The sequence below is a fragment of the Mustela lutreola genome, chromosome 7, assembly GCF_030435805.1.
Source record: "Mustela lutreola isolate mMusLut2 chromosome 7, mMusLut2.pri, whole genome shotgun sequence".
NCBI classification, from domain to species: domain Eukaryota; kingdom Metazoa; phylum Chordata; class Mammalia; order Carnivora; family Mustelidae; genus Mustela; species Mustela lutreola.
Genome location: NC_081296.1, coordinates 55,812,149 through 55,833,739, shown reverse-complemented (window position 1 = coordinate 55,833,739; position 21,591 = coordinate 55,812,149). Strand labels below are relative to the sequence as shown.

General features: G+C 43.7%; 1 protein-coding gene across 2 annotated transcripts in view; it reads right to left on the bottom strand.

The window, feature by feature from the left end:
* Nucleotides 1-16,876: 16,876 nt before the first annotated feature.
* Nucleotides 16,877-21,591, bottom strand: part of GLCE (glucuronic acid epimerase) — a 114,475-nt gene continuing 109,760 nt past the window's right edge. For both annotated transcript variants that reach the window (XM_059180938.1, XM_059180939.1), the window contains one exon: nt 16,877-20,873. In XM_059180938.1, coding sequence (XP_059036921.1) covers nt 19,849-20,873 — 1,025 coding nt within the window. In that variant the 3' untranslated portion in view covers nt 16,877-19,848. The remainder of the gene's footprint in view (nt 20,874-21,591) is intronic.

The window sequence follows — 21,591 nt, the reverse complement described above, 5'->3', positions numbered from 1 at the left end:
GTGGGGCAGAGGGAGAGGGAGGAGCAGGCTCTCTGCTCAGCAGAGAGCTTGATCCCAGAACCCTAGGATCATGACCTGAGCCGAAGGCAGTCTCTTAACCAACTGAGTCACCCAGGTGCCCCTATGTGTTTCAGTTTTTATTTAATATATGTGTAGGGGCCACCTGGGTTGCTCAGTCGGTTAAGCAGCCAACTGTTGATTTGAGCTCAGGTCATGATCTCATGGGTCACAAGCTTGAGCCCCTCGTCAGGCTCTGTGCTCAGCAGAGAGTCTGCTTGAGATTCTCTCTGTCTCTTCTCTCTCTCCCTCTCCCTCTGGCCCCACCCACCCCGTGTGCACACACTCTCTCTCTAAAATAAATAAGTCTTTAAAAAAAATACATGTATGTTACACACACACAGTTTTCCTTCAAAAGCTTGTATCTCTAAATCCTGTTTCTTTTACTTACTACATTGTTCCATAAGTATTTTTTATGTTATTTTGAAGACAAAAATATAATTTTTGAAGGTGGATAATATGCTTTTTCACAAATGCACCATAATTCAGCTGTATCCTTAGTTTTGAATATTTAAGTTGTTTCATTTGGTTTTAATTTACATTATCCTAAGACTAATGATGCTCTGCATCTTTTATGTGTTTATATGCCATCCTTATTTCTTCTTTAGTGAAATAGCTCTTGAGATCGTTTGCCTATTTTTTAATTGAGTTATTTCTTTTCTTACATATTTTGAATATAAGTCCTTTGTCAGAGCTATAATTTCTAAGTATTTTCTCCCAGGCTGTGTTTACATTTCCACTGTCTTTTGTAGAGCAGAAGTTTTTAATAGTGATGAAGACCACTTTCTTATCAACAGAGTTCTTTTACAGATTATGTTTTTGATATCGGAACACTCTTTGCTTAACCCAAAGTCACAAATACTTTCTCTTGTAGCTTCTAGACGTTTATAGGTTTGGATCTCACATTTAAAACTATAATCTGTTTTGGAATGAGGGTTTTTTTGTGTTTTATTTTTTGTTTTTTTACAATAAGAGGTGGGGTAGGTGAGGTCTTTTTCTTCTGTTTTCTTTTTGGTCTTGGAAATAGATGCCCCGTTATCTCAGTCCTTCATACACTTGGACAAAGCACGTGAATGCGCACGCTGGCTCTGCACAGCCCCCCTTACAGACACAGGAATTCACCACTGCACACACTCCTTTCCCATAAGCCAGGAGGGTGCTTGGAAGGGCAAGTGATCAGATCTCCACCGTTTCCAGCCTGTCCCCCCCCACCATGGAACAAGTCACACCGTCTCTCTAGGAAACCAACAGCAGCAATCCTGACCTCCCTGGGTTGTTGTGAGGGCTGTGAAGGTGTAATTTGGTAGCAAAATTCCAGGCAAACATTTATAAACTGAGAAGAGCTTTCCCTAAAGCAAGCAGATGGGTCTGAGCAAGAGTTATGGATGGAGAGATCAGGTTAGCTGGAATGGGGCAGGAACTCCCAAAGCACTTCCAGGGCCCTGGACCACTGGACACCCCCAGGAAGCAGCTACAAAGATTGGGGTTGCCCTGTGGCTCTGCAGTGAAAAAGGCTTCCACTGCAGTCTGAGGGATGGAGGTTAGACATTGAGAAGAACTTTCCGTCTGCCAAAGGAAGAAGTGAAAAGGGGTAACTGAATGAATGGTCAGGAGAGCATCGTGAGTCTTTCCTGACTCCACTTATCCAGACTTTCTTATTTCCGGTGGGAACAGCGGGGGCCTGACCAGCAGCTGGACCTCTCTCGCCCTCAGAGCGGCCTTTCTCGGGCAGGGCCCCCGCTGCCCTGCAGGCGGCACCCTCGTGCCGCTGCAGGTGGCGACGCCGGCTTGGACCTTTGACCCTGGCCCTGGCTGGGCTCAGGTGGTCTACGGGTGGCAGGACACCGAGCGTCAGGCCTCAAGGAGCCAGAGGCATCAGGGTAAAGACAGAGAACACCCACCTGCCTGGTGGTCTTTGCGGGGGTGGTATTCAACTGTGGAGTGAGTCCTGGTTCCGCCCCTCACGGCCTGAGGACGCCGGGACAAGTCTCTGGTTTCTCTGTTTGCCCACGCTAAGAAATGACTAATCCCTCCCACTTCATAGGGCCATCAGAATGCGTAATAAGCATTTAATCAGTGTTACCAATTATTGGTACTCCTCAAGCACGATAGATCAGAGACTCAGAAAAGGCTACCGGTATTTCTAACTAGATAGATTCAGTTGAATGCTAGAGTCACAGTGGTTTTATTTTTGTAAAATATTTAATAAGATTTCATTATAATTTCAAAAAATTAAGAATTCTAGGTTTAGTAATTTTGATTTCAACTTTTGGTATTTATTACTTTCTGTATTTAGTCTTTAAAGTGTAATAGGTAACTTTTTTAGTATTTTAGAAAAAATAAAATTTTTCACAAACTTTTTTAAAATTAATTTTTATGACTGATGTAATTTATATTCCTATGATGAAAATATACTCCAATTGTATACTCTGGGTGTAATTCATTTTGTCTTGAATCCCTGGGATTACTGAGCATGAGTACAACTAGAAATCATGATAGCACAGTTATGACAGTGGAATGCAGGCAAAACAAGGAAAAAAGAAAAAGGAAAAATCTTGAAAGAGAGAGTCTGATTAAAATTTTTAAAACTGCTGGGCGCCTGGGTGGCTCAGTGGGTTAAGCCGCTGCCTTCGGCTCAGGTCATGATCTCAGGGTCCTGGGATCGAGTCCCGCATCGGGCTCTCTGCTCCGCAGGGAGCCTGCTTCCCTCTCTCTCTCTCTGTCTGCCTCTCCATCTACTTGTGATTTCTCTGTCAAATAAATAAATAAAATCTTTAAAAAAAATTTTTTTAAAAACTGCCAACAACAAAGTGAGTGGATTTTACTTATAGCCCCCCCCCCCAAAAGCACTCCTATGATTACTAGAGATGGAGAAGAGAGATAGACAGTCACCCGTGGATAGTCTTCAGCAAAGACAAATGGACAGCACTAGGGAACATTGAGGGGATGTTCCTAAAAGAATAAAATCATGTGTCCTATGTTCAGCCAAACATAATGTTTTATTTGGGGTGGGGAGAAGCACTAAAGGCATAACATATACAGAAAACTAATAAAGCCTAGGTTTAGTAGAAATTACTTCAATTTGTTTTTCCTATTTCACCCATCCCCCACCACTTCTCCGGCAACCACCAGTTTGTTCTCTGTATTTAAGAGTCTGTTATTTTGTCTTTTTTTCCTTTGTCCAAATGACTTCAAAATTTTAATGCCCAAGTTGCCAAACATGTAGGATGGATATTTTTAGCAGTGAAATAAGTAATTACCTAGGATATAGACAATGACTTAATTAATTGGGAGGATAAGAAGTGAGAGAAGAAATGGAACATAAAAAATTTTTAAGTAAATATTACTCAGATCAATTAGATTGTATCATAGACAAAGGCCATGATGAATAACTAATGCTTATTGTCCCTGTTCTGAACTACAGAAAAAGAAAACAAAGTCAAAGTTAAGGAGCATTTCACTGGTTTTATGCCTTTTATAGAAAGTAAAGGTTTGAATTAATGTGATGAACTGAATGAACAGCTTTCAGTTATGGACAGTGAATGGCCAAGGGTAACTCTGTAATGATGCCACTAATACAACCGTAAAAAAAAAAGGGAAGTGCATGAGTCAGAATTTCAGCCAAAAAGGCAGAAGCATCTCTGTGCTGCATACAGCACGTGGTTTCCGTCCATACTGGAAGGTGTGACTTCAGCTGTGCCCATGCAATGGCATTCTTTGGACAATTCAGTGATTATATATATATTTTTCTGGGTCTGTCCCAAGACTGAACATCCTGATGAAGCACATATTACGTCAGGCTCCCTGCTCAGTGGGGAGCCTGCTTCTCCTTCTCCTCCCTGTTTGTGCTCTCTCCCTCACGCATGTGTGTGCTCCCTCTCTCTCTCAGATAGATGAGATCTTAAAAAAAAAAAAAAAAAAATCAAATCTGACCTTATAACCTGTCATAGAGTTGATGGGAACGACAGCAAAATGCTCCTAAAGGAATCAAGATGTAATTTGGACAACATACAGCATTACTAGAACTGTACGGGTAAACAGCAGATTCTCAGATAAAGAGATAAAGCATGGTCTTTGACAGAAAATGAAGGAGGGTTCTTTAAATTTGTGCTATCCTTAATTACGGGGTACGAACTCTTGCTTGCCATTAACAATGTTAGCAAAAGGTTATTTTCAAAAACAAACAGGGCTAAATTGGCCGTATCATTTTTTTAATGGACTGAAAATATTTTTAAATGTTTAGAGAAAATGCTTTTTAAAAAAAATATACAGAAAGAGGCTTCATAGAAAATATGCAATAAATGCGATATCCCAGTAAAATACAATTATAAAACAAAGTAAAATGCCCATGTAACTATAAAGGAGAAGATTCACATTCTGATAGCCCAGTTTATAGCAACTATGTTCAGACCACTCTAGATTAAGGTAGAGTCGCAATTAAAGAGATTGGAACCAATACTGGCACTTTGGGTTTTCTTTATAATATCCCAGTGTTGAGAAATATGATGAATTTAGGAAATGCTAGTAGATTCTTTATGCTATGAAAGACTACTAGCTGAATTAAGAGTGTGCCTAGTGGGGGCACCAGGGTGCTCAGTGGGTTAAGCCTCTGCCTAAGGTCATGATCTCAGGGTCCTGGGATAGAGCCCTGCATCGAGTCCTGCATTAAGCTCTCTGCTCAGTGGAGAGCCTGCTTCCCTATCTCTCTCTCTCTCTGCCTGTCTCTCTGCCTGCTTCTTTGCCTACTTGTGATCTCAGTCTAATAAATAAGTAAAAATGTTAAAAAAAAAAAAAAAAAAAAAAGAGTGTGCTGAGCACCACATTCTTCCACAGCCTCTGATCTCATCACAGACCAGCAACACTTCAGGGACTAGAATTCTGAGTAGCACCAAGCTAGAATCAGCAGGAAGAGATTTCCAGTCTATAAGTGATAGAAACTTACACGGGAAAATCATGTTTCTTGTGATAGTATAAGTCATTAAATATAACCTTATTATACTATTTGAACATGGTATATAAAATTATGGTTCATTTTCGGATATAACTCCTGCTGTAAGGAATATATTGAGAATTCTAGTTGTTATTGTCTCAGAAAATTGAAGTTTCTCCATATAGAATTTAAAGGAAAACTGTCTAAGATTTAAAAAATATTGTCTCATTTGGCGTTTCTACCAATAGGACAAAATTGTGTTACTAATTAAGTAGTTACATTGTTCATTATAATTATGTTGTTACATAATTAGTAGTTTTGTTGAAATAAAGGGGGACAAATTTCACAAAATAAATCAGTGTATAACTTATATGTGTGTTTACTATTCTTTCAAACATCATTAGCCCTTCAACAGAACACTCGTGTCCATAGCAATGATCAAATGCAGTTCTCTTTGCTATTTTACTAACTTTTGGCCATTTTTCAGTCATTTGGGAAAAAACCACTCTTTTTCAATTTCGTTATTGTTAAGGTAGGAGGAGAAAACATTCTCTTTTAAAGGGCTGCGAGCCGGATTAGCAACTTAAATATTTAGACATATAGCAATGCGGCCTCCCTTTGTGCCCCAGAAGTGTCAGGAAACTTTGCCAACTGTAAAGTGTCGGGGGGACACCTCACTCCCCCTCTTGTGAGCGGCTCTGAGGCATAATGAAATTCCCGAGTATAAAACAAGAGGTCGTGCCTTACTGGCTTTATTTCCTTTATCATCCATAACTTAGGTGATACCTTTGGCCTCCCTGCACGATTTAGAAATCACGTGAAATAGCACAGGTGGGAAGGAAGGGCTTCACGACACAGACAGGACCATCCAGACGGAAACTATCCTTGCCCAGCTCCAGGCCCCCAGGTGTCGTGCCTTCCTTCCTTCCTAAGGAACACTGGCTTGTCCCAGGGAGGGGCTCAGTGGTAGTTCCAGGCCATTTTATTTCATACCACAGGCTTCCGCTTCCCACTGTTGATGCACGGGTAGTCAACCTACGACATAAGACAAGAGTAGACAAAGATGAGCTGTAACAGGGAAGAACATTTTGAACCTCCCGTTGATTGTCCCTCCCACCCAGGACATCCTTAGGATTGCTGCTAAACGTCTCTCTTCTCCACTCTGCCTCCTCTCCTCTGTCTCGCTGCCTCTCCAGCTCCTTGATGTTGTCACAGTTTTCTTGTGGTTTACGCTTAGAGTTAGTTACAAGTTCTAAAGATTTTATCCAATGTGTAGAAAAAACGAAGATGGCTACATTAGATCATTGGTAATCTACTAGAACTCAGGGAGGAATCCAATATTCTTGACAGAACTCAGAACGAATTGGACCCTGGAAAATGGACTTGGTAGAAATAAAGGTCACAGGAGGGACTCGCCACAACTCTCTCATTGGTGAACTTCGATATTGACAAAAATTTGATCTATGGACCTGGACCAAATTTCTGCTATAAAAATTAAGTGAAAAGGAATTGGTCCCAGTGAAAATAGTTGCAATCAAATCAAAATGAAAAAGTGAAAACATTGGAAATAGCTTAACACAGCTTTATAGAAAATTGATCGAGGAATTAAATTGACCTAATGGAGTCCATTCCGGAAAACCCTTTCCCAGGGAAAATTCATCAAAGTCAGCAGACTTCCTAGATACATGTTTTTATTCAGAATATCTCCAATACATTCTCTGGAATTTTTGTTAAGAAGCAAGGAGAATTGGCTCATGGGGGAGTTGAGCCTGCCAGGTCTTGGTGTAAGGGGACAGGGAAGTGTAATGGGCAGTGCCCCAGTGGGCAGATCCCCCTCTTCATAAAAATATATTAAAAATTGTATGACTGTATTGACATAGGGAGGGATATCATCTAGGTTACATTCATTATTAAATATATTTTTTATTATATATTATCATATTCTTTTTTTCTTTTGATTTTAAAAGAAATTAAAATATTTTCACTAAAAAGTGCCTTAGGCACTGTGGTAATGGAGAAGTTGGCCTGGTAGGGGCCCAGGTCAAGGGTAAGCAGCAGAGCCTGGATGAACCTGGGGCAGGGAGGAGGGGAGAGGGGGAAAAGTGACAGGGCTTTCTCTGTATCTTCTGAAACGAAGGTACCAGACCAGGTAATCTCAACCTAGCCACCCCCCACCCTGCTGTTGCCAAGGCCTGGGTTTCCTCTTCAAAGTGAATGAATGGTTCACCTCCTACAGTGCCCTAGATGCATTTCTGTTCTTACAACCTAAAGAGCCCAACTAAACAAACAATTCTAATGTTCCCTCCCCAAGCTCATGAAGCCCCTCTCAGCAAACTCATTTCATGGCTCTCCAGCCTTAGCGGAGTGGTCTGCACGAGAAGGGCCAGCGGGCGTGAGGTCGCTTCCTGGACTCAACACTACTGGGGCCAAGATAGGCCTTTTTTTTTTGAAGATTTTATTTATTTATTTGAGAGAGTACAAGTGGGGGAAGGTGGCATTAGGATTAGGAGAGGGTGAGAGGGTTAGAGGGAGAGGGAGAAGCAGACTCTCCACTGAGTAGGAAGCCCTACTTGGAGCTCCACCCCAGGACCCTGAGATCATGACCTGAGCTGAAGGCAGACACTTAACCGACTGAACCACCCAGGTGCCCCAGCTCTTCCTCTTCTGCCTATCCCCCAGCCATACACCTCATCAGCACACCTGCACCGAGGACCTCCTGCCTGGCAGACCCTGTACCCTAGGCCCTGAGAGCAAAGCATTAACCGAGACACAGCCCTGCCCTCCAGGAGCTCATTCTGGGTCAGCTCAGGACAGGGATTCTCAACCTTGGCACTATCAACAGTTGGGCCAGAAAATTTTCATTTGTGTGTGTGTGTGGGGGGCTGTCCCTTGCATCATAGGACGTTCAGCCACAACTCTGACCTTTATGTTCTAGATGCTGGAAGTACCCCGTCCCCAAATCATGACCATCAGTGTTTCCAGACATTGCCAGATGTCCCCTAGGAGGACAAAATCCCTCCCCCCCCCCAATTGACAACTGAGTCAGAGGGCTCAGGGAGCACAGCGCAGCTTATTATGGGCTCCCCCAGAACACCCATGGGAATTAAAGGTGGGGAGGGATGTAGGTCTGGCCAGCAGGGGCGCTTCATGGCTGAGGTGCTGTTTAACTTGGACCTTTCAGCGAGCAGACCCTTGCAAGAACTGGGAGCAGCACAAGGGGAGAGCAAAGAGAAAATTCTTATCAAGTAAGATGGAGGGGGACCTGGCATATGCTCCAGGAGGAATGACTGGTGTTGAGTAATAGGCAGATCTCAGTATCAGCTGGACGCTGGGGGCGAGTACAAACACCTTGAAAATCCTATGACAATACATAGGTAATACATGAGTTCATTCTAAAGATGCATCTTGTCTGACTCATCTAGTAATAATTTAATTTTTGAAATGGATTTTAAATGCTTCATTTTAGCCACAGTCCCCACCATGCCCTATCACCCACTGACCCAATTCTTCATTTACAATTATGTTACCTGCCAAGTTTCTCAAGGCTTGTGAATTTATATTTTTAAATACAAAGTGACTTTTCACTTGAGGCTCATGGACCCTCTTCAGATCTTTGGGGGGAAATTCAGGACATCTGGAGGCTCAACAATTGTGGGCAGGAATAATGAGACCCAGCAATGCACCTAAAATTCTCTGGGCACTTTTCTGATGAAAGAGTGCCTGGCTTTTGTAGAGTTCTCTGAAGGTTCTCTTCCTCTCTTCACCAAGAAGCTCAGCAAGGTGGGGCAGGGGGTCTCTGCAGGTCCCTGGAGAAATATTGTGCCATTGGCAAAGGAGAGGCCCAGGGATGAGATCCGCTCACCTTTTTCCTATCGGTCCAGTTTAATGCAGTGAGTAATGAAAAGGAACAAAGCCCTGTGGGATGAGCTATAGCTCAGGCAGCTGGTGGGGTGGGCCCTGGAGGGCTGGGTGCATTGATTTGAGGTGGTAGTACAAAGTGAGCAACTTTGTGAGGAGGAGAGAATGCCTCCAGTTAGTGATTTGTTCTGCTCATTAAGAGGCCGATCTGGGGGACACAGAGCCAGAGTGGGAGACAAGAACTGTGTCGGGGCGCCTGGGTGGCTCAGTGGGTTGAGCTGCTGCCTTCGGCTCGGGTCATGATCTCGGGGTCCTGGGATCGAGTCCCACATCGGGCTCTCTGCTCAGCAGGGAGCCTGCTTCCCTTCCTCTCTCTCTGCCTGCCTCTCTGCCTACTTGTGATCTCTCTCTGTCAAATAAATAAATTAAAAAAAAAAAAAAAAAGAACTGTGGCAAGTGGCAGTCCACCAGGGAACACAGTGGGGGAGAGGGGTGTGGCTCACATGCAGGTGAGCATCTTGTCTAGCTCATCCTCTTTCCCCCCTGGCCCCAGGGGCCCACTGGCTGTGCAACCTCCCAGCAAGCCACTCCCAACAAAGGATCTGGTCAGCTGCTTACACCAAAGAGCAGACAGGAGAACAGCTCACTACTTAGTCTGCATTTTAACTGGAAGCTTCACTGAGGGATGGGCAGGAGTCCTGTCCTCATTTGTTCTGGGTGGTTCCAGCAGGGGGAAAGACTCATTTCCATTGAAAACACAGCCACTGAGTTGTGATTTTCCTAATTTCTCTCAGTTTCCTGTTCTCTTTACCTTCCTCTAGCTTTTGTCCAGAGGATCTGTTGGGCCCACCAGTCCTGAGAGGAGCTTTGGCTTTCCTGAGAGGGTGGGGAAAGTCAGCAGGGAGTGCACATCGGTGTGCACACTGGCACCTGCACACACAGGCATGCTCACACGCGTGGGTCTGGACCCTACCCTGAGCCTGACCCACTTTCCCTGCTGAGCACCTGCCGGACAACCTTGTGCTGAATGCTCTGGAGAACTGGTTTGTTTTAGGGGATGGAGAGAAGCGAGAAGGCTTACGGAGGTCCTTGTCTGACCAGGGTTTAGTCCCTATCCTGGGTCATGCCCTAGTCTGATGGGGGAGACACAGCCCTCCCATCAGAGAGCAACATGAAGGGGAGGAAAACAGGGCCCAGAGCGTCTTAGAAACCCAGAGAAGGGTGCTCAAACATAATCAGTAAGGCCAAACAAGTGCCCTGCTGATAGCGGAACCCAAGATGGGAGGCATCCCATTTCCCTTCCTTCCCACCCTCCTCAAGACTTACCGTTCCTTCAGTCTTGCTTTTTGCCTGCCAACAGGAAAGATCACTAGACACCAGCTGGTTCTCCACCTCGGGTGCACATTATAATTGGCTGGGCCCTAGGGTACACCAAGAACCGATCAGATCGGAATCCTAGGGGGGAGGGGCCAAGACACCAGTGTTTTGTAGGACTCCCCAGGAGATTCCAATGTGCAGGACACTCTGAGCCTCAGTGTCCTCGGCAGTGCTTCTTACACTTTAATATGCACATCATTTGCCTGGGGATATTGGTAAAATGCTGACTCTGATTCAGTAGGCTTAGGTGGAGCTAAGATTCTTCATTTACAGCAAGCTCCTGGGTGATGCTATATGATGCTGGAGAGTGTAAGGAACTTTGTCAGAGTATTTTAAGGAGATAGCTAGCTCCCAATCTCCGTCAATTCTCTGAAGCATTCATTCATTCATTCATTCAATCTTTCAAACACTCATGTACCATTTATGGAGTTCATTCTATGGGCTGGGCTTTGTGTTAGGTGTTAGGAATAAGATAGAGACCAAAGAGTCAGGCTCCACCTGTCCAGCAGGTTACATTCCGGGGCGCGGGGTAGGGTGTCAGTGCACAGGTGAACCAACATGTGAACAAGCCCATTTCTGGTGGTGAGAAAGGCTACACACACATATAAAGTACTATGGCAGGGGTGTCTGGGAGGCTTCCTTAGCTGGGTGCTCAGAGGAGGCCTCAGCCAGGACCTGAGACCAGCACTGATGTCTGAATGAGGAGAGCAGCCAGCCTCTGAAAACCTGAGAGACAGTTCCAGGCAGGAAGGATGGCTGTGCAAATGCCCTGAGGCTGGAACTTGGCATCCAAGAAGCCCTCAGATGGAGCACAGCTTGGAAAAGGCACAGCTGTTAGGCCCAGGAGAGAACCTGGTCTGCAGAAGACCCCTGTGAGCACATTTAGACCTCCCATCTCAGTCCAACTCAGAGTTGCCCAACTCCCTCCCCGTCCCTCTCCCTGAACACTCAGGGGGCCAGCTGCATAGCTATCCTCAATCCAACCACATGTCACCATGCCACCTCAGTCCTGGCCACTCTTGCCTCTCCCCCAGGCCCGGCAATGACTCCTTACTACGCTCCCACTTCCGTCGTGCACCTGCGACCCTGTGTCCACACAGCCAGCAGACTCACTGAGGTGTGGAGGGGCCTGGGGAGCAGTGGGCCAGTGTCATGGCCACAAGGAAACAGAAGGCTGGGGGTAGTGGCACGGGGGTGTAAGACTCTTCTTGAGTTTTCCTTAGAACAAAATAAAACTATCATTCTTAAAAGTTTATGAAGTAACTGGCACCTTAAGATAGAATATTTTTTTTCTTTAAAATTTAATTTTCTTTAAATAAAAACCTAGCTTTGAGGCGTCTGGGTGGCTCAGCATCTGCCTTTGGCTCAGGTCATGATCTCAGGGTCCTGGGATCGAGCCCCACATCTGGCTACCTGGTCAGCAGGGGTTCTACTTCTCCCTCTCCCACTCCCCCTGCTTGTGTTCCCTCTCTCACTGTGTCTGTCAAATAAATAAAATCTTTTTTTTTTTTTAAAAGCACAAAACAACAAAAAACAAAACAAAAAACCCCAGCTTTAAATAAGGCAGCCAAGCAACAGGTAGGCAGACTTTTGGGTGGTTTCCTGGGTCACTTTCTTCTGTTCTGTCAGTAAGAGCTTACATGTGCGGATAGAAGACTGATAAAGTGAAACAGAAACTGAGGGAGAAGTGCCCCCCCTTCCTGCCAAGCCCAGGGCTGAAGCAGACAAGGTAAGGCCCTGCCCAGGGCCAGGCCAGGCCAGATGGACCCTGTCCCGAGGAGACCCCTTCTAGATTCCCACACAGGCTATGGCGACAGCACAGGACGAAGGGACAGACAGCTGGCTTCAGTTCAGCTCCACCACCAGCCCACGGACCCTGGAACACAAGCACTCTCTGAGCCCCTGCTCCTGTGATGAAAGGAGATGCCTACTCAGTGGGGCTCTTAAGCCCACTCTGAGGATGAACTAAATAACTAAAATAAGGACTCTAAAAAGTTGAATGTAGGGAAGTTCTTTAGAATGTCATTAATTCAAACTCTAATTTGGAGTTTGTCATACATGTTTTGTTTTGTTTTGATAGCAAACAAAAACGTGTAACTCTTGAATCTGCTACTTGCAGACTTGTAGAGCAAAGGGACTTATCCTTACTCATTACTGCACCTCCAGCAGTCAGCAGAGTGTCTGGAAACTCTGGAAACTTCCCTGCGACTCCTTACAGGTGTCTTCTGTGCATCTGTGTGCAGGTGCGCACACACGTGCACACGCAAATACACTCTCTTACATCTTCCCCTGTACTAGATACAGCTTTTGCAAGTCCATTAGGAAAGACAGTAAACTGGGGATGTGGGGTGTCCCCAGAGAGGCTACAGAGGAGCTGTAATGCCGAATCTTTCACAATCTAATGTAAACAGACAGTCCAGGGATGTTGAAGAAATGGGGCACATACCAAGTAGTCTTGATCAAGAAATAACCTGTTTCTGGACTCTTCTCATCATTTAATGGAGCAAGTACCAATTTCAGCAAAGCTGATGAGTCTGCGATGAAACAGGCAAATTGGCTTATCTGCTAGGGCTTTCTCATCTCCAGGAGAGCTGCAGCCCTGGTGGAGCACACTGTGGGCTGGGGTGGAGTGAGCGGAGATGGTCATGGCCTGAGGATGGTGGTTCAAGACATGGAACATGGGGGCGCCTGGGTGGCTCAGTGGGTTAAGGCCTCTGCCTTCGGCTCAGGTCATGATCCTGGGGTCCTGGGATCGAGCCCCACATCGGGCTCTCTGCTCTGCAGGGAGCCTGCTTCCTCCTCTCTCTCTCTCTGCCTGCCTCTCTGCCTCGTTGTGATTTCTGTCTGTCAAATAAATAAATAAAATCTTTAAAAAAAAAAAAAAAAAGACATGGAACATGGCTTCCAGACCTTGGCTTGTCAAGCAACTGAACATCCTCTAGCAAGTGGCTTAACTTCAAGTGTGTCAGCTGTACGGTTCACTTAATACTTCTGCCCAAGATTGCCAAAGGAATTAGAAAGAAGGCGTGCGGGGTCCTTTTGCAAAAGCCTGGCCACTTTAGCTGTTCGTATTGTCACTATTGCTTGGTATTTGATTTTGGGAAGGAAAGGCTACCCCAAGCCTATCAGAGGAAGAGCATTCCAGGCTGTGACTCAAGGCAGGAATGGGATCTTCTCAATGCTTCTTGTGGGCAGGTAGCCCGGGATTGGCAAGAAGGTGTTCAGGAGGTGTTTAGTGAAAAGAACTGCATGACCTCGAGCACGTTACCTTTTTTTTTTTTTTTTTTTTTAAGATTTTTATTTATTTATTTGACAGAGAGAGATCACAAGTAGGCAGAGAGGCAGGCAGAGAGAGAAAGGGAAGCAGGCCCGATGCGGGTCTCCATCCTAGGACCCTGAGATCATAACCCGAGCTGAAGGCAGAGGCTTTAACCCACTGAGCCACCCAGGTGCCCCATTGAGCACATTACTTTTCAAACAGCCTTCTGTTTTCTCACTCCCCCAGTCCCTGACCCCCTTCCCCACCAGAGTCAGGCTTTTTCATTCATGGTAAGCTGTGAGAGTCTGGGAAGCTCCTATAATGGTGCTTGTTCCCTATCCCTATCCTTAAGCAAAGACCATCAAGAAAGATCAGTCAGAACCAGTCTGCTATACCTAGACACTAAGAACTCAGAATATTCATTCAAGGACACAGGCAGTTGCTGGGGTAATATCTTCTGTTGGATCGTTCCAGATGGAGATGCTGCCTCTGTTGCCTGCAGGAGTTGAGAAGATACACTCTCCTCCTGATTACCTTGTCACACCATTGATGGGATTTGAGAATTACCCTGGGGCCTTACACTCCATATTCAACTGAATTACAGAGATTTAATTTCAGTGGTGTTAAAGAGGAAAGATAAAGTAACAGGCATTAAATTAAAACCACACACTTTTGCCAAGATACACCCCTGCCCTGCCCCAGGGATTTCTTTCTTCTAGTCCCCAAGTAGATTAACACTCTTTTACTTGATTTTCTAAACTAAGATGGAGTGGCCCTTATCTTGCTTCCATGAGGTACGAATGGGAACAGAGCAGAAACCCAAGGAAGTACCAGGTCTGCTGCAGGGTAAGCTCAGATGTCCTGAGCTTGGGGTTGTCCTACCTCAACTGCCTCCAGTTGAGGTAGGTTGTGTCCTACCTCAACTGTATGTCTGCTATCATTTCCTGGGTTGAGTTCTGAGCCTTCACAGGTCTTTTTTTTCTCCTGCTTTGCTGTTCTCTTTGCTACGGTTCCTCCTTGGTGTGTTTTGCAGCCCTGTCATTTCCCACAATCCTACTCCTGGAAAAGGATTAGCAAAATTACACAGTGTTGCTGCTACTTAACATTCAGAAAAGCAGCGCATACACACAAGTTACCAATCATGCTCACCAGATGGCAAATGTAGCTCTTTTCACTACAAAGTGAGCAGCAAACATTCAAATTCATCACCAATACAACATTTAAATTCACATCCATTTTCAATTTGACATCTTTGATGGGTTGGTATAATGAAAAGTAGTATTTTATCCCTATATTGTTAACTATTTGTAACAGTTGCAATAATGTAGACTTGGGATTTTTAAAAAATTGTTTCATTAAATAAATCTCACCACAACGTGCAACTTTGATATACTCTGTATCTATCTGTTTTTAATACCTCAGAGTTCTGTATGGGAATGGCACAGGGTAGGAAGAATAAAAATCTAGTAGCTGATGTTGGGTTTTGTGTAGTTTTTTAAAAATGTAGTTTAATGGTTACCTTTTATTAGTTTATTAAAAAAAAACTTGAAGATAGATTAATCTCTTATTGGACCGTATTATGAGATAGTAATTGAGAGTCAGGGAGCCCTGTCTCCTGAATCTCAAGTACAAACTTCTGCCCACCTAATGTTCCCTAAATTTCTCAGAGTTTTGGCCATGGCTGGTTATCAACTAATTAAATGGCAACCCTGGCTCATTCTGTTTCTCTGCACTTCAGAGTGAAGCGTGGTTGTTATGATTTGAGTTTACTTCCTCCAAAATTCCTGTTGAAGTCCTAACCCTAGGACCTCAGATTGTGACTGTTTGGAGACAGGATCTTTAAAAGGGTACTTAAAGTAAAATGAGGTCAGATGAATGGGTCTGAATTCAATATAACTGGTATCTGTATAAGAAGAGAACAGGACACAGACAACACAGGGAGGCCACCGTGTAAGGACACAGCAAGACAGCCATCTTGATTTTGAATTTAGGCTCCAGAGATGTGAGGAAAAAAATTTCCATTCCCTGAGCCACTTAGCCTGTAGTATTTTGTTATGGTGGCCCTAGTGATTGGAGGAAAATGTATACAATGTAGAATTTACATTATACATTTCTCTGTAACACAGACACTGTGTTATTCATTGGGGCTTGTTAGTCTAAGTAGAGGAGATCGAATCCAGCCAACTTTACCACACATAAGGAATGCATCCTAAGGATACAGTGGTAGCTCGTGACACTGGAGGAATGCAGCTGGCCTCAGAAATGCACTGGATCCAGGGCCCGGAGCTGTCAAGCTTGTTTTCATCTCTGCTTTTCACTGGGTATCTGCTTCAGTTTTCTAATCTATCTCAATTTTGGATTCCTGAGGAAGAGACTCATTGGCCCAGCTTGAGCCTGATGGTCGGCAGGGTCACAGGGCACATAGCCGCTGTCACTGTTAGGGCCCTAGTGGGGGAGGGGGCATTCTCAGGAAAGAGCTCATCAGACTGTGGAATAAGTCCTCTGTGGCACGGAGGGTCTGTTCTCTCTCAAGCGCAACAGGGAGGCAAATATATGTTTAGTGTATTAAAGCAGAATGGCCAATGTATTAAACTTTGGTTATAAATAGCAAAATCAAAGCAAGAGCAGACTCATCCAGACCAAGAATTGCTTGCAACCTATGGCTGTTTCCCAACTGAAGAGAGAGATAAAAGAGACCCAAGGATGTTGACACTGTATGTGCACCCATCAGCTATAAGTTGACTGGAGATCCACTGGAATTCCATTATACAAATGGCACAGAATGTTTATAACCCCAAAAATAATGTGCAAGGAAACATTACATAAACCCAGACTGATCTCTCTCTGGTTTTATATGTATTTGCGGAACCTATATCATCACTCTCTGAGAGGGAAAAAGATTACAAAATGCTTACTGTTCTGGAGAAGAGGCAAGTATAGAAAATACAGGAAGGACAAACTTTCAAGTAAATTGAAATCCGACAAAAATGGTGACCAGCCTGAATGAGCCTGGGAAAGTGCACCCTCACAGCTGCCATGCCTGTTTCTGCTCCCTTTACCCCCTCCTCTTCTTCTACCCAGTACGCAGGCCTGAAGGCCCCAATAAGGCCCTGTCTCCTCCACAACACCTTCCTTGACTGACCACCTGATTTGGCATTTTATCTTCCTGAAACTGTTCTGTGGACATTGTGTCCCCATGTACCTTACACCTCCCTCCCAGGGCTGAGGCCCACGTGGCAGGTTTTTTCCCACCTGGTCTTACACAGCCTCATACACCTCTCATGAGCATCTGTTGCCTGACTAGTTGTCACTGGTTGAACCGAAAATGGTCAGAAATCTACGGCTGGGCACACACAAGAATCTGAGATCAGAGAAGGAACAAATATCCAAGTATATTTCTTTTAAGATAAAAACTTTATTTTACAATTTTATAAAGCAGCTTTACATGAAGCACAAACAATCCATTTACTTTGTATAGAAACAAAATACCTTTCCATCTGCAAAAAATCAAGTTTTGCTGTATAGAAAACTAACATGTGCACATTGTGCTTAAACCGCAAAGTCTGTACAGCTTTACAAAGGACCACCCTTCAGAAGGGCATCCAGTAAACACTTTATTGCATATTTGACACATGGTCTCTAACCCACATGTACAATGGAGGAGAAATAAGAACAACAATTGCAACAAGGAGGAAAAGAGCAGCTTTCAGCGAGAGTCTGCACGCTGGCGAAGAAAAGGACTGCCACATCTGGAGAGCTGTGCTTGTGCCATTTCTGTATTTGCTCACGTACACTGGATGGTTTTTGGATGAAGCCTTTATGTACAACAATCCCAAAGGGTCAAACTTGACCTTTATCTGGAAACTTTTGGCTGGTTTTACAACTGAAGTGGCAACAGATTTAATATAGTATCAAAGCTAACTCAAGATAAGTATAAAAAACAAATACCCATTATCTGAAAACAAAGAAATATAATAAATCTTTAAAATACCTTCCCCATGCTCTCTAAGCTCAGAATAAGTAAACATTTTACATGATTTAAAAACCTATGAAGAATGCTGCAGGTGTTTTGGAACAAAAATGCAATTGATGGTCTTGGGCAGTGTTCCTCCATGTCTGCCCCACAGATCACCTGCACCAGAATTATCTGAATGCTTGTTAAAAACGCAGAACTCTCATGCTTCACAGGCAGACTTAGTGACTATCGGGCATCTGTAGCTCAGTAAGCTTCCAGGTGATTAGGAGGCACCTGAAAGCTTGAGAACCACTGGTGTACACTGGCAGGGCTGCCTCAGGTTCAACTCATTCTCTTAGAAAATTCTGGGATCATAAGAAAAATCAAGTTGCTGTTGCAACGTGGAAGGCAGTGTGAAACCAACATCAGTGAAACAGCAATGCCATTTCTAGATCAAAATGTCTTTCCTTTTTCAGTGGAAAAGGACAGCCACATTGTTAAGGCACTGGATATTTGTCACGGAAGCAGAACCATGCTGTTTTCATGGATTCCTTTAGTCTGAAGGACTAGTATCCAAACACAAGGCAGAAGTCTGGACTGCTCTTAGTAATAACAAGTAAAATGAAAGGCAAAGGGTTTCCTGCTCAGAGAAAATTTTATGTTGGGGCACTGAAATAAAGGAGTCCAGATATTCTTGTGGAGACATCTAATCATGTCTAAGAATGACAAAGGTCAAAAGCCAGGGAGAAACTTAATAACCCACAACTGTTGTGTTGTGGGCAGAAGAGAATTGTGGTCATGTAACTTGGGAGTTTAAGCTTCCGTGGCCACTTTACTACTGTCTTCAGTGTACATCTGTATTGTCTTCTTTGTTCCTGCTCCCTTTGCCACTAATATATATATATTTTTCATGTTTATTCTATTCATAGATATGTATATATTTTCTGGTTTATAAGTAGTGTTGGTAGGCTGAGTTCAATTTAAGATGCAGTATGTAGGCAAGTGCCCACGTGGCTGTTGACATGCATTTAATACAGGTCACAAACAAACTGATGTGTTTGTCAGACTCAGTCTCCTGAAAGTGTGGGGTCTCAAATTTCAATCTGTATTAAGTTACAGTATTGACTTAGTGTACTGTCATACATTCAGACAAAAACAACACAATCAACCTCGCTTGATTTTGATAATGCCTGAAAAGCCCTATAGCAGACACTGCCCAGGGTACGAGGGCTGTGAAACCTATTTACGTGAGGTAAGGTATAGTGGGACAGAAAACCCAAATAAAGATCTGATTACACAAATACAGCAAATGTGGTAGCATCAATCACTTCTACCCAAGAGCTGAAAGAATTTAAAGTTAAAATTGCAAAGGAAAACATTCATGTGCAGAGTCAATGGTCTGGAAAGTTGATGTCCAAGAATGATCTAAAAGTAGGAAAAAAAACCCTGCTATGATTCCTGTATGTAATATCTAACACAGTATTTTTCTTCAAAGAGGGGGGGAAAATCCTGAAAGGGCAGTGGGAAAGGATTAGCTCCTTTCTCCAATAAAATTTCCACAATGTCCCCAAAAATGTTCCCCCCAAATAGACAAAACTCTCAAGTATAGTCTGAAATGAAATATAGAATTCTAGACAGTGACAAAAAGAAACCATCACAGTGGGGATGGAGAGGGATATACTGATTATCAAATCTTTACTGATTGTAGATCAAGTTTCATAAAACATAACATCTTTGTGATTTCTTGTGCAGTCAACAAGTTCTGTTTTAGTTGTGCTTACATTATATAACTGTGAAGCCTGAACACTGCTTGTGTTTTTAATTTACACATTTCAAGAAAACCATACATTCAAAATACTCTCCATATATAACAAATTCAAGAAACGCAACACGAAATTCTCCAAGAAATTAATCTGTAGAAAAGAAACATCATTTTAAAAAGTTGCACACAGTCCACTATTCAGGCTGCGAGTACACATTTACTGTATTACAGCACATTATTTTTTAAAAGTTTGTTTCCAACATAAACATACATCATCACATTTTAAAAGAGACCCATACTAAGTTTTCAGGTAAGTGCCTGACAGTTGGCCAGTAACAACTACTTACCAGTGTCTTCCCCAGACCCAGAGGGACTGGACTGTCTGTGGAACTGTAGAAGGTGATAGGCAAGGCAAAGTTAAACATCTCTGTTCAACCATCGACTAAACACTTTTCTGCTCCAAGTGCCACCTATGTTTTGAAACACCCAACCCAATGCAATTATCTCAGAAGACTGGTTTCAGTTATCACTTTGATGTAATCCACAAAAACCTAGTATACAATCTTTTAAAATGTGCCTAAGCTCTGCTGAGATAGAGCCCATGGTTTTTGTGTGCGGCAAAGGCTGAAGGATGATTTTGGTTCTGAGCTCTAGTTGTGCTTTGCCCTGCTGCCTTTAAGGTAGCTTTTCCACCTTTTGACAAATTCTTTGAAGATTGGGGACTCATCGATGGTGCTGAGTAGCTGCAGCTGATTGATGTGGGTGGTGTGGTAGTCCCAGCGGGCCAGGTTGGGGGCAATGCCAAGCATGAAGTGGCGGAGGTCATAGATGGTCCCTGAGCCAGTGTCATACAAGGGGAGCATGGCTTTAAGAGATTCCATGCCTCGCTCGTACAAGGACCTCGCTTCTTTCCCGAGCTTTTCCCCTGCAGTTTCTTTTAAGTCATACAGCCCAATTAAGGAATACATAAAGCCATTTAAAACAAAAGAGCTAGGTGTGGTTGGATACTCTTCATACCAGTCGTGTTTATTCATAAACACAGCCTTAACTCCATGCTGCTCTGACAGAAACTTGTAAGGGGCTGTTGCCCTTAAAGCTGAACTGAGGAATGAATGGTCTTTTGTCAACAGATAGGCCCTGACTAATGTAGAAATGGCTTGCCCTTGGGCCATGGCAGAGTACCACCCTGGCTCTAAAGACTTGAACCCCTCTCCTAACTTACGGGTCACCATAATTGGCCAGCCACCTTTCTCATCCTGGTTCCTTACCAGCCAATCACTGGCAGCGAAGAATGCGGCCATGTGGGCTGTGGTGGAGATGGTAATGTTGTCGAGGAATCCCTTCCCTTTTGCAATCAACTTAACCACCTTTTTGGGCATTATTTTGGTTGGCTTGACAGCTTTTGTGTTGGAAAGACCCACTCCTTTCCTGAGGTCAGTGACCAGGTCCCTTGTAACTGTGCTCCATGAAGTTCTGGGCCCAATGCCATAGTATATGTCTCTTTCTTTAAAAGCAATTAGTTGGGTATTTGAGACATAATGTACAGTGAAGAGCTGATTCTTTTCTGTCGTCTCTAGAACCACAGATATACTTCCGTTCGTCAAGAACTTGAGGTCAAATGAAATAATAAAATCTTTCGTGTTCCCCAGTTGCAAGGATATACCTTCGCTGGTTTCTGTAGGGGGAAAATACACCAACAAAGACTAGTTAGAAGAAAAGTTCTTTGTATTAAAAGTTAACTGCAGAAGCAACATCTTCCTAGGAACATCACCAAAGACAAGGGAAACAAGGACAAAAATGAACTATTGGGATTTTATCAAGATGAAAAGCTTTTGCACAGCAAAGGAAACAGTTAACAAAACCAAAAGACAACTGACAGAATGGGAGATGATATTTGCAAATGTGACATATCAGATAAGGGCTAGTGTCCAAAATCTATAAAGAACTTAGCAAACTCAACACCCATAGAACAAATAATCCAATCAAGAAATGGGCAGAAGACATGAACAGACATCTGCAAAGAAGACATCCAGATGGCCAACAGACACGTGAAAAAGTGCTCCATATCACTCGGCATCAGGGAAATACAAATCAAAACCACAATGAGATATCACCTCACACCAGTCAGAATGGCTAAAATTAACAAGTCAGGAAATGACAGATGCTGGTGAGGATGCGGAGAAAGGGGAACCCTCCTACACTGTTGGTGGGAATGCAAGCTGGTGCAACCACTCTGGAAAACAGCATGGAGGTTCCTCAAAATGTTGAAAATAGAACTACCCTATGACCCAGCAATTGCACTACTGGGTATTTACCCTAAAGATACAAACGTAGTGATCTGAAGGGGCACGTGCACCCAAATGTTTATAGCAGCAATGTCCACAATAGCCAAA